The sequence below is a fragment of the Thamnophis sirtalis genome, unplaced genomic scaffold (genome assembly GCF_051295495.1).
Source record: "Thamnophis sirtalis isolate CommonGarterSnake01/CBP01778 unplaced genomic scaffold, rThaSir2_p1.2 scaffold_18, whole genome shotgun sequence".
In the NCBI taxonomy this organism is placed as follows: domain Eukaryota; kingdom Metazoa; phylum Chordata; class Lepidosauria; order Squamata; family Natricidae; genus Thamnophis; species Thamnophis sirtalis.
In genome coordinates, this window is record NW_028261398.1 from 1,332,673 (window position 1) to 1,346,110 (window position 13,438).

At 51.4% G+C, this 13,438-nt stretch overlaps 1 protein-coding gene and 1 long non-coding RNA gene across 2 annotated transcripts; one reads left to right on the forward strand and one right to left on the reverse strand.

The window, feature by feature from the left end:
- Positions 1-1,278: 1,278 nt before the first annotated feature.
- Positions 1,279-4,156, reverse strand: LOC148042324 (uncharacterized). The gene is made up of 2 exons (XM_087702969.1): positions 3,855-4,156; positions 1,279-3,718 (listed from the first exon to the last, which is right to left on the reverse strand). The coding sequence occupies exons 1-2, from the start codon at positions 3,926-3,928 to the stop codon at positions 1,645-1,647; spliced, it is 2,148 nt and encodes a 715-aa protein (XP_087559095.1). The 5' UTR covers positions 3,929-4,156; the 3' UTR covers positions 1,279-1,644.
- Positions 4,157-4,480: 324 nt separating this feature from the next.
- On the forward strand, positions 4,481-10,648 carry LOC148042325 (uncharacterized). The gene is made up of 2 exons (XR_015695211.1): positions 4,481-5,727; positions 6,917-10,648. It is a non-coding gene; the product is annotated as an uncharacterized LOC148042325 (long non-coding RNA).
- The last annotated feature ends 2,790 nt before the right edge of the window (positions 10,649-13,438 follow it).

Here is a 13,438-nt window from a genome sequence, read left to right on the forward strand (position 1 = left end):
ATTCTTTTTTCCGCATGTAGAGGCCTTTTTGACTCTTATCAAAGGCTGGAAAGAAAATTGGATCATCTGATTTTAAAATATGAAGTAAAAACTGAGATCGTTGAATGTTTAAATGTTCCTGAAATACAAATGGAAAATGTGAGAAATGGTGTCTGGTCTATCTCAGAGGAAGAAAGGAGGGGGGGAGCTATAAAGAAGACTCATTTAAAGAGACAGAGTGCAGGAGGAATGGAAAATCCACCCTTGAGAATCAAAGTTAATTTGGAAAATTTTACAAGCCCAGGACAACATTATTATTTCATCATTGGCATTCAGAGTCCAAAGGTGCAAAAATATCTTTGTCTGGATTTGCTTATGAAAACATTTGGTAAATTTATCCAACGCGTGGCAATTGATTTGAGAAGATTTTGCTATTGGAGAGACACTGGCTGACAGATGGACACTGGAGAGATGGACACTGGAGAGATGGACACAGATGGACACTGGAGAGACACTGGCTGACAGATGGAAGAACGTAATTTAAAATTAGCTAAATCTGATTACCTTAATGTGTAATAGATATAGCTGAATAATGACTGATATGGATAGTAATATATATAATTTGGAACTGGCTGATAGATTGAAGAATACAATTGAAAACTAGCTAAACCTAATTGCGTTTTTTTTGTAACAGATATAGTTGAATAATAATTGATATTGATAGTAATGTATATAATGTGGAGTTGATATGATAACTAACAATTGGATATGAGAAAACATCTTTAGATTATACATAAAGAGTATTAACTACAATAATTATCACTATTAAAAAAACTAAATAAAATACATACAATCAAATGTTAATCAATATTGGGAAAATGTTATGATATATGATATAATTAAATATTATGGATGTCCAGCTAAAATAGGACATGAGGATTTGATGATAATAGAGGATTCTACAAATAAGTAAATGAATTGTCAGCATGTGTTATGGATTAATTCTTTAGCATAGCTAAGGATGAAGGATGTTTAAATAACCATAGGTAATTAAAACTGGAGGTATAATGATGTTGATATGGTAAACATTCGAGTTAAGACATTTGAATTAATATGAGTTAACGGAAGAGAAGCACCAAAACATGTTGTAACCAGTTGATATACTTCTTTTTTGTTTTCATAATAGACACCTGTGTTTTGTTTTGTTTTCCTGCCTTGTCTCTTGTCGTTTTTGTCTATTTTGTATTATCTTTATTTTTTATTTTAATTTTAATTTTTTATTTGTCCTTTTTTTTTTCCCCCAACGGTGTGGGCAGGTATTGTTCAAGATTATTACTTTTATTAATATTTCTAAATAATAATTACAGTTAAATGAAAATGGATATATAATAATGCTTGAGTTAATATGAGTTATGTTGGTTGACTGTGGAGGAGATGTACCAAAACTTATCTGTAATTGATTGATACATTTTCTACAGATGTAAAGAAAGATGCTGTACCTGTTTTAAATTAAAATTAAAAAACATTTAATTAAAAAAAAAGGGGCGGAAAACTCTGTGGCCCCTTCAGCTTTCGCTCACATGGCTGCACCCCCAGACCGCCCAACCCACCTTGCCTACGGGAGGACCCCAGGGGGAGGGAACGGCTGCAGTCCCAGGAGGGACACTAGGGCTCCCCCTGCCCAAATGCGGGCGGAGGTTTTTCTCCTGAATGGATCCTTTGATGTTTATAAAGGTTGCCCCTCAGGCTGAAGCTCTTTCCACACTCCAGGCATTTATGAGGTTTTTCTCTTGTGTGAATCCTTTGATGTCTATAAAGGTTGCTCCTCAGACTGAAGCTCTTTCCACACTCCAAACATTTATGAGGTTCTTCTCCTGTGTGGATCCTTTGATGTCTATAAAGGTGGCTCCTCTGACTGAAGCTCTTTCCACACTCCAGACATTTATGAGGTTTTTCTCCTGTGTGGATCCTTTGATGTGCATAAAGATTGCTCCTCTGACTGAAGCTCTTTCCACACTCCAGACATTTATGAGGTTCTTCTCCTGTGTGGATCCTTTGATGTCTATAAAGGCTGCTCCTCAGACTGAAGCTCTTTCCACACTCCAGACATTTATGAGGTTTTTCTCCTGTGTGGATCTTTTGATGTGTACAAAGGCTGCTCCTCTCACTGAAGCTGTTTCCACACTCCAGACATTTATGAGGTTTTTCTCCTGTGTGGATCTTTTGATGTGTATAAAGGCTGCTCCTCTGACTGAAGCTCTTTCCACACTCCAGACATTTATGAGGTTTTTCTCCTGTGTGGATCCTTTGATGTGCATAAAGGTTGCCCTTCCGATTGAAGCTCTTTCCACACTCCAGACATTTATGAGGTTTTTCTCCTGTGTGGATCCTCTGATGTGCATAAAGGCTGCTCCTCTGACTGAAGCTGTTTCCACACTCCAGACATTTATGAGGTTTTTCTCCTGTGTGGATCCTCTGATGTGCATAAAGGCTGCTCCTCTGACTGAAGTTCTTTCCACACTCCAGGCATTCATGAGGTTTTTCTCCTGTGTGGATCCTTTGATGTGTATAAAGGCTGCTCCGCTCACTGAAGCTCCTTCCACACTCCAAACATTTATGAGGTTTTTCTCCTGTGTGGATCCTTTGATGTGCATAAAGGTTGCCCCTCTGACTGAAGCTCTTTCCACACTCCAGACATTTATGAGGTTTTTCTCCTGTGTGGATCTTTTGGTGTGTATTAAGGTGGCTCCTCTCACTGAAGCTCTTTCCACACTCCAGACATTTATGAGGTTTTTCTCCTGTGTGGATCCTTTGATGTATAAAAAGGCTGCTACTCTGACTGAAGCTCTTTCCACACTGCAGACATTTATGAGGTTTTTCTCCTGTGTGGATCCTTTGATGTGCATAAAGGTGGCTCCTCTGACTGAAGCTCTTTCCACACTCCAGACATTTATGAGGTTTTTCTCCTGTGTGGATCCTTTGATGTGCATAAAGGCTGCTCCTCTGACTGAAGCTCTTTCCACACTCCAGGCATTTATGAGGTTTTTCTCCTGTGTGGATCCTTTGATGCGCATAAAGGTGGCTCCTCCGACTGAAGCTCTTTCCACACTCCAGACATTTATGAGGTTTTTCTCCTGTGTGGATCCTTTGGTGTGCATAAAGGTGGCTCCTCTGACTGAAGCTCTTTCCACACTCCAGACATTTATGAGGTTTTTCTCCTGTGTGGATCCTTTGATGTCTATAAAGGTGGCTACTTTCAGTGAAGCTCTTTCCACACTCCAGACATTTATGAGGTTTTTTTCCTGTGTGGATCCTCTGATGTGCATAAAGGCTGCTCCTCTGACTGAAGCTCTTTCCACACTCCAGACATTTATGAGGTTTTTCTCCTGAATGGGCCTTTAGATGCTTTCGAAGATACTTATTTCCCTTGAAGAATTTTTCACATTCCGGGCACTGATATCTCTCTTCTTCCTCCTGGATCCTTTGGGGATTCCGGGGTCTTCCGAAGGACCCTCCGCCCTCCAGGCCTGTCTCGGCGTCTCCCCCTGTTTCCTCCTCCCCGCATCGCCCTCCAGGCAGCCGCCTTTCCCGGGCTCCCGCTGGGCTCATCCCTCTTGCAGCTCCGGAGCCCCCCGGCATTTCCCCGCCGTCTCCCGGGGCTGCTCCGCGGGGCCCGCTCTCCTCCTCCTCTCGGGCGGCGCTTCCTTCCTTCCCTCCCCCGCCAGGCTCCTCCGTCCTCCTGCAGGAGAGAAAGAGAGGCGGGTCACGGCGGCGCCCCCCTCACCGCAGGAGAGGCCCAGGCCGAGGCCTCCCCTCCGGAGGACCCGAAGGAGACCCTCGCAGGCTGCCCCTCCGTCCCAATCGACTCTACTTACTTCCGGTGTGTCCGCCTCCGAAGGGAACCGCTCCTTCCGTCAGTTCTCTGGTTCCGAAAGGGAAGGGGCTCCATTTCCCAGCCGCTCCTTCCTGCGAAGCCCCGCCTCCTCCTCTCCAGGCACCGCCTCCTTGTCGTTCCCCCGAAGGAGAGAAAGGGACCCGCCAGAACAGTTCGGTTCTCGGCCTTCCTGATGCCGTTCGACACGGTTCCTCTTGCGGCGGTGACCCCCAAGCGCCAAATTGGGCTGTAGCCTTCCCTTCGCCGCCACGTTCCTTTCCTTTATTTCATTCTCCGCGCCTGGATCTCTGCCTCAGCAACGGTCCCTCTCGGCCTCCGTAGCTCCGCCCACCGAGCGCCGTCGCTGGGAGGGAGCTGCTTTCCCAGCGTCCTCTGCGCTTGCGCGTCTGTCCCCACTCCGGCCCCTCCTTTCGCCCCGCCCATAGTCAGCCACACGGACAGGTGGCCCCGCCCCTCCCGCCCCCCCTTCCCTTTGGGCGGCTCCTTTGGGCGCGGGAGGCTCCTGGCGGGGGCGGCGGAGCTTCGCCCGGGGAGCTGAAGGGGAGACTCCTAAGGGAAGGCCCGCGTCCTCCCTTCCCCGGCTTCTCCTGCCAGGGAGACGCAGCAGCACGCAGGCTCCGAAGCCTCCCAGGCTCCCCCCGGGGGTCTCGGGCGACCCCTGGGAAAAGGCCCTTCCACCCCCAGGAGGAGAACCGCCGGGCCAGGAGCCAAGCAGCCGAAGGGATCCCGGGAAGGGACGGAGCTCAGCCCGAGGGGATCCCGGGAGGCCATTGGGAGCAGAGGGAGCCGAGGAGGGACGGGGGATCCACTGGAAAGCCAGGGATCCCAAGGGGGGGAAGAAGCGGATCCCAGGAGGGGATCCCCCCACCCTTTCCTGCAGGGGGGGAAAGGACCCCTCCTCCTCCTCCTCCCTTTGGGGCTGAGCAGGGGGAGACAGGCAGCCACTGACACGAGGGATCCTGGGGGTCTCCCCGAGTTTGCCCTTTTTCTTGCAGGCGTTTCAAGGAAGATCAGGCAGCACCAAGGACCCCTGAAATCCTTGCCTGCCTCTCCTTCTTTTAAACAAAAGGGCCAAATAAATGGAGTAAAGCCAGTCCTTATTTATTGTTCATTTCATGAACTAAACTGACAGGCCGTCCGTGTCTCAGACTCTGGGCAAACTTCCCCTCTGTGTGGAGTGGGTGGAAATGAGGAGATCTGGGGAATCCCAGGGTGGAACCTTCCCCAGCATTCACGGCTACTGAAAGGAAATACAAGACAAAGGCCTCTTAATCAAAACCTGAAATGGGAAGAACGGAAGTTTTGCCTTTGTCTCCATTGGAGACTTCAGACCACGTTGCAAATTTAGCCTTCAGCTGGTTAACCTGCTCCCATTTAACAGGCTTGTAAATCTAACGAGTAAAGAGAGAAATGCGTTTAGCCTCAATTCCAGTGTAATCTTTTATTTCTGGAATAGTTAAATGTAACGTGGATTCTACACTGGACTTTGTTTTAAAAAGGCACCAAGGAGCCCCCAGATCCGAATCCAGCATCTCCAGCCCCAGGTGGGGTCTCGGTCCGGGTGGCGCCAAGCTCTGCTTCTTCCCCTCTTCCTCCCTTCTCCAGAGCCACTGCAGTGCCAGCGGAGATCCGGGCGAGTACAACCTGTGTTCTCGCACAGTGTTGTGTGGCACATGTGGGCAGCCGGCAGAGAAGTCATCCGGGGGCAGGAATGTGGGCACCAGCACCATGTCCACCGGCTCCTCCTCCTCCAGCTTGACCATCACGCGCAGCTACCGCAGTGGAGGCACCAACCTCAGGGAGAGCCTCCTGCCCCGCTCCTACATCCTGGCAGCTCCACCCCACGCCAGCAGGTCAGTATGGGGGCGCCCCAGCGGGCATGTGAGATCCTGGGCCGGAGGAGGAGGGGGCTTTGTGGTGGGAGGCCTCCGATTCTGAGTGCCCCCCTTCCTCCCCTTGCGGGGAAGCTCCTGAGACCGATCACTGTGCACTGTCAGTCCTTCCAGGGAGGCAGAGAGATGGCTGTGGGCACCTTCTGTGCCACACGGGGCTCCTCAGCCAGGGCATGTGGGGAAGGCCGGGATGGTCCCCACTGAACAGCAGGCGTGGGGTGGGGTGAAAACCCTGACAGACTGCAACGTTCACACAAGAACAGTCAACTCCAGTTGGCTTTGTGCCCAGGCTTAGCGTATGCGTTGTCTGGCATGGAATTCGGTCTCCGGCTTGAACAGGGGTTGGACTAGAAGACCTCTGAGCTCCCTTCCAGACCGAGTCCCCAAACCATGCGAACGCAAGGATGCACCCGTGTGCTCCCAACCCCCCCCAATGCAATGTGTGCGTGGCCGCCATGCATGCACGCACACACATCTCCTGCACATGACAGGTGGCCCCCGCATGTGCCCCCCCCTCTGAATGTACCCTGCCCCCCCTGCACACCCCACCTCTGCGCATTCACGGCAGAACCCGAAGACGCGCTGGCCTGCTGGAAGCGCATGCACAAGTGTGGCAGAGCTGAGCTGGGGTTGGCCACAAGAGGGCGCCGCATGCCACAGGTTAGCCTTCGGGGGGCCTAAAGCAGGAGGCCAGCCGTGTGTGTGCATGTGTGTGCATGGAGTGGGCGGAGCCAGTCTGGGCAGCCAGCCCACCGCCCACACACCCCCAAATCTCCCCGGAGGTTTGGTCACACAGAGACAGCCTTAGCTGGGGAAGGGCCTGTTCTTCCCCTGGGCAGGCAGGTCCACATGTCCCTCCCCATAAGCCTTTTGGGCTGGCAGCCACGCCTGCCTCTCCCACAACTCGCTTGCTGGCATTTTGAGGGAGGCCCGGTTCTGGATCGGCCCTGAACCTAGAATGAGGGAGAAATGTCCTGATTGCGAGAACAATTCCTCCGTGCTTCGTCCCTGGAGGCTCTTAAGTAACGATCGGAGGGCCATTTGTGTGGAACGGAAGAGGGTCTCTTGCTTGGGGAGAGGGCTGGGCTAGATGACCTCTGAGGTCCCTTCTGACCCTATGTCAGTCTTCTCTCTCTCTCTCCCCTCTTAGGGTCCTTCAAACTGCAGCATCATGTAATCGTCCGACGTTCCCGACATGCACTCAAATCTGCTTTATGGAGCTCTCTGTCCTTTACCTGCTCAGAAAAAGAGGAAACCATTTTTAAAAGAAGTTATTTTCTATGCAAGAATTTATACTTTATTACATATATCTATATCTATATCTATATATCTCTATATATAAATATGCTAAAGATGCTTCAGGTTTTTTAAGGGGGTGTGGGGGGGTCTTTTTTCTATCTCAAAGGTTTAACAGGAAGTTTAAAACCTGCCAAAGAAGTGAATCTATTAGTGCCAAAAAGGAAAAAAAGTCCTAGAATTGTCATATGTTTCTTCTAGTAAGGGGGAGCCTGCAAAAGGACAGGATCCGTCTGTGTGTCTGCTTGAATACCAAAGTTTTCTTTGAAAAACGAATCAAAAATCACAAAGTTTTTCTCCTTCTTCTGGGCCACCGTTTGTCAACTTCATCAACTTTAAGAGGGGAGGAATTCAACTCCCAAGAATTCCCCAGCCAGTCCCCCCCCTCCCATCTTAAAGTTGGTGGGGTTACCTAGACCCTTTTCAGTCTGGTTTCAGGCCTGGATACTGCACTGAAACCGCCTTGGCCGCACTGACCGATGATCTCTGGCGGGCATTCCTCTATCCTAGTGCTCCTTGACCTCTCAGCGGCCTTCGATACCATCGACCATGGTATCCTTCTGCGACGGCTGGAGGAGGTGGGAGTGGGAGGCACCGTTCTATGGTGGTTCTCCTCTTACCTCTCCGACAGGTCACAGTCGGTGTTGGTTGGGGGGCAGAGGTCGACCCCTAGGCCCCTTAATTATGGGGTGCCGCAGGGGTCGGTCTTGTCCCCCCTCCTATTTAATATCTACATGAAACCACTGGGTGAGATCATTCGTCAGCACGGGATTAAATACCACCAGTACACGGACGACACACAGTTGTATCTTTCCGCCCCGTGCCAACTCAGCGTAGCGGTGGAAGTGATGTGCCAGTGCCTGGAAGCTGTTAGGGTCTGGATGGGAGTGAACAAACTCGCACTCAATCCTGACAAGACCGAGTGGCTGTGGATGTTGCCCCCTAAGGACAGCCCAGGTAGTCCGTCCCTAAGCCTAGGGGGAGAAAATTTGCTCCCCTCAGAGAGGGTCCGCAACTTAGGGGTCCTCCTGGATCCGCAGCTGACGTTAGAACATCACCTGTCGGCTGTGACCAGGGGGGCCTTCGCTCAGGTTCGCCTGGTGCACCAATTGCGGCCCTATTTGGATCGGGAGGCACTTCAAACGGTCACTCACGCCCTCGTCACCTCAAGACTTGACTACTGTAATGCGCTCTACATGGGGCTGCCCCTAAAAAGTGTTCGGAGACTACAATTAGTCCAGAATGCAGCCGCGTGAGCGATACTGGGTGTACCAAGATACACCCACACTACACCTATCCTCCGTGAGCTGCACTGGCTCCCTATCGGTCTCCGAGCACGATTCAAGGTGCTGGTTATTACTTTTAAAGCCCTACATGGCCTGGGACCCGGATATCTGCGAGACCGTCTTCTGCCGCATACCTCCCAACGGCCAATAACATCGCACAGGGTGGGCCTTCTCCAGGTGCCGTCAGCCAGACAATGTCGGCTGGCGGCTCCCCGGGGGAGGGCCTTCTCTGTAGCCGCCCCGACCCTATGGAATGAACTATCCCCAGAGATCCCTCCCCACTCTCATGGCCTTCCAAAAGGCTATCAAAACCTGGCTATTCCGGCAGGCCTGGGGCTGTTGACCTCTTGACCGAGGTCCAGCCCCGATTAGACTGGGTGCATGATGTGGTTTTTTTAATTTGTTTTCCTCCGTTTTTTTTAACTCTTCACTTTTTAAAATTTATTTTCTGTAAGCTTCCCGGAGTCCTTTGGGATTGGGCGGCCTATAAAATTTATTAAATCAAATCAAATCAATTGTCCTCTGTTCAAAAATCCCAGGTCTTTCAGGAATCCCCCTCCCTCTGGTTCCATTGAGGGTGACGTCCTACTTCTTAAATGAAGTTTGATTTCACTCCCCCTGCAGAAAAGCTGGTCCGTTGTCCAAATCCATCCACCTGGTGGGAAATTAAGCGGACAGCCCCTCTTTTGCTTCAAGGAATAATGTTGAGTAGAGACGTTTCCCTTTGGAAGAAGAGAAGCTGCCTTAGAGGGTTTGCTTCTGCAGCAATGCTGACCTCTCCGCCCGGCCACCCCTTGCCCAGCCCTACGCATGGCACACAGTGCCTGGGCCTGTCTAGAGGGCCTTGCCAAGGGGTGGGGTGTAGAAGTGGGCTCCCTGCGTCTGTCAGGGGAACGCCTGGGCTTCAGGCCGCCTTCCAGGGCGCAGGAATGGTGAGGATGGACGTGGGAAAAGTGCCCTCAACTGCCTGCTGTGGGATCGGCTGTTTCTAGTCAAGGGGGAAATGTGGGTCTTTGGGCTCCGAGGCAGAGCGGATGCCTTTTGGCCAGGGGAGGGGGAGGGGCCAGCTGTGCTTTCCAAAAGAGCCCCCCCCCCCTGCTCTGCTCCACCAGGAGGACCGGACCATGTCTTCTCCTGGGCTTGGAGCAGAGATCTGCAGCCTCGTGTGGTGCCTTGAGGTCTGGTTAAGTTTGGGAAACGTAGTTCTTGTATGCGGTTTGGGACTGGAAGCCTAACCTTAAAACCAGTGGTTCCCAAACTTGGCAACTTTAAGACTTGTGGACTTCAACTCCCAGAATTCTCCAGCCAGCAGAGCTAAAAGTTTGGGAACCACTGCCTTAAACCTTTGCTGGCTGGGGAATTCTGAAAGTTGGCCAGATGGAGAAACACTGGTTTAAGGTCATGTTCTTCAACCTGATGCTCCTCAGCCTTTGATGGGTAGCTGGCTTCCTGACCCATGGATCTCTTCCTTGGACACCTCCCACCCCAGAGGATCCATGGATGGGATCCCTGCCCCCCCCCCCGAGTCCCTTTGGATGGGCCCTTCTCCCTCTTTGAGAATTTGCTGGAAAACGGTGGACCCTCCTATGGGGAAGGACTTCTGACCAAGGATGACGGTTCCCCCGACTCTGCACGGCTTCCCAGGGAGGAGGAAGAGCTGCAGGGTTCCTCTAGAGGCACCCTGGACTTCCTCTGCCCCCCTTCACGTACGTCCCATATGCCTGGAGGGAGCCAATCCTGAGCCTCACCCCCACCCCTAACCTATCCTGCCCAGTTGGCCCAGAGGAGATGGTTCTTTGCCTCTCTGCTTCCAGCTCTGGTCCCTCTGACTTCTGCATCCCACGGGGGTCCCCCCCAGCCCCCCTTTTCTCCTGCCCTTGATCTCGTTTGCGCTTGGAGAGAGGCGCCTTTTGAAAGCTCTTTCCTCAGGAACCCTGGCAGGAGGGAGACCCCCGGGTGCTGAGGGGCGCCCTGCCTCCTTCATGGGGAGAGCAAGCCTGCCTTTAAACTGGGGGTGGGTGGGAAAGGAGGAGGGGGCACCAACTAAACCAGCCCACTGCTTGCTCCTGCCTTTTGCAGATGTTTTTACTGATTGAGGAGGGGTCTTGGCTCCAGCCGGACGCTCTTTCTCCATCCTTCTCTGAAAGCTCTCCCCTCCCCCAGCAGCCCCTCCCTTTTTCATTGTGCTGTTAACTTGGGGTGCTGTCGGGGGAGGGGTCTGCCAAGGGATGCTTTGTGCTCTGATGGCAACTGTGCAGTATTTGTATTTTTTTAAACCAATATAGTCATCCAAAACAACGGCTGTTGTGTTTCTTTCATTGGGAATGGGGGTGGTCTCTTTGGGGGGGGCTGTTGGTGGGGAGGGTTGCTTGGCTTGAGGTCCCCCATCCCAAGTGGGGCTCCCCAGGGAAGCAGGGAGGGGGAATCACTCATCACGCTGCCTCTGCACACACAACCACACCTGTTGGGCTGCCGTCCCAGGCTGGAGGAGGCGGAAGGAAGGTGGCCTCCAGAGGACGGGAGAGACCCCAGACCTGATACCGTCAGTAGGGAAGAACCCACCCCCCCCCACCAGCCCACTGCTGACTTTTCTTGCCACCCTTGTCAAGTGAATCACTGCAATTTTAAGTGAGTAACGTGGTTGTTAAGTGAGCCTGGCTTCCCAATTGAATTTGCTTGTCGGAAGGTCGCAAAAGGGGATCTCGTGACCCCGGGACAGTGCGACCGTCGTAAATATGAACTGGTTACCCAGCATCTGGAGTTTGATCGCGTGACAGTGGGATGCTGCAGTGGTCAGAAGCGGACAAACGGAAATGTCGCTAAATGAACCGTTGTAAGTCCAGGACTCATCCGAGGTTCCCGATGGGAGAGGAGAGTCACTGAGCGTTGTGTAAAAGCAATTCGGTTCTTGGCTCTTTCCAACAACTTTGATGACTTCTGAGTTTCTTTGGTGCCGTAGATCAGCTTTGCTGGCTGAGGAACTCTGGGAGTTAAAGTCCAGAGGTCTTAAAGTTGCCAAGGTTGGAGGCCACTGCAGAAGATGACACAAAAAACCCTCCCGACCTTTTTGCTTCTCAACAACATTTCAAGCTCTTTCTACACTTACAAAATCATCCTAATCATCCAAAATAAAAAAAGATTCATATTTTCTTCCAGCTTCGAGCAAAAAGCCCAGCAGCGATTTCCAACTCGAAGCCAAATTAGAGACATTCTTTAAGTCAGTTTTGCCATTTTCCACCCCACCCACTGGACACACAACTACACAAACGCCCAAGATTGTTTAAAGATAATTGTTTGGATAAACGGGGTAGGATGCAAAACGCCACGTGCCAATGCAGAAAGCGCAGCATGCACAAAGCCCCCCCCCGCCCCCCGCCCGTGGGGAGGGAAAGTGGGCGGGGCAAAGGGTGGGGGGGCTCCATGGAGGGCAAGGAGCGCTGCTGCCCCCCCTCCCCCCCGCCCGCCTTGCTCCCCATTTCAAGCAGCCTGAATGTTGGGAGGGTCTCCCGGGCATTTCCCACAGGCGGCCACTAGAGGGCAGGCGCTGCCCGGGCTGCCTTCGGAGGGGCGCCGCAAAAGCTGCCTCCAAAGACGGAGGGAAAAGGGGGGGGGGAGTCCGGGAGGCCCCCAAATCTGGAAGCGGCTGCCGGGGGGATCCTGGGAGTTGAAGTCCACCCATCGGGAAGGCTGCCCGCCAGAGCCTCGTCCCACCGGCGCTTCTCTCCCCTCCGGCCACAGGAGCCTCGCCGCCCCCCCCCCGGGATCCGGCCAGGGCGGGGAGGGGGAGTCCGGACCCCCCTTCAAACCGTCACTAAGCGAATGGCTGGTGATAAGTCAAGGAGTGCCTGCATTTATTGGACTCCCCTTATTACTTGGTGAATGACTTAAAGTGGGGAAGAGACCGGTTGCTCCTTCCTCCTCCGCCTCCTCCTCCTTCTCCTCCTCATCTTTTCCCCATCTTTTCTCCTCTCAGATGTCTAGACCAGTGGCTCCCGAACTTGGCAACTTTAAGACTTGTGGACTTCAACTCCCAGAATTCTCCAGCCAGCTCTGGGAGAGAATTCTGGGAGTTGAAGTCCACAAGTCTTAAAGTTGCCAAGTTCGGGAACCACTAGTCTATACCACAATTTGTTTGGCAGCTGGCAGGATAGAATGGGGAGGGAGGGGGGAGAGAAAAGGGCCTGTTTAAATTTTGTAATCATATCTGGCCCAAACTTGAAAACTCCCAAAGAATCATTCATGGCCTTCTGAAGATGTCTCTGAACAACCAGTTTTATACTTGCTCTTATGACTCAATTACGGGAGTCTAGAAAATCTGAACACTGGTATGCTCAGTTGTGTTTTTTTAAAGGTCAGTAGGAATAAAGAGTTATTGACGCATTCTGTATAGTGGACCCCTCCCCAACCAAAGACATTCTTTTCTAATGAGCCCATCTTTGAGAGCAATTGCACCATATTGAAATCACTCAGATATTTCACCAGATGCCCCCCCTCTCCATGGAACTTCTCTCACTAATAATTAGCTCTCCTAAGAGGGCAGCCCCTCTTCCAGATGGGGTAACCCAAGCCCCAATCATCCCACAATGGGAGGTGCCTAGATTACTCCAGCATATGGTGAAAATCCTACAAAAATGGCTTAATTGTTTAAAAGCATTATTTCTACTCATAATCCTATGTGGAATGAGTTACAAACTATGTTTAATATAATACAATAGCAGAGTTGGGAGGGACCTTGGAGGTCTTCTAGTCCAACCCCCTGCCAAGGCAGGAAGCCCTTTCAGACAAATGGCTGTCCAACCTCTTCTTAAAGACTTCCAGTGTTGGGGCATTCACAACTTCTGGAGGCAACTTCTGTTCCACTGATTAATTGTTCTAACTGTCAGGAAATTCCTCCTCAGTTCTAAGTTGCTTCTCTCCTTGATTAGTTTCCACCCATTGCTTCTTGTTCTGCCCTCAGGTGCCTTGGAGAATAGCTTGACTCCCTCTTCTTTGTGGCAACCCCTGAGATATTGGAAGACTGCTATCCTGTCTCCCCTGGTCCTTCTTTTCATTAAACTAGACATATCCAGTTCCTGCAACCGTTCTTCATA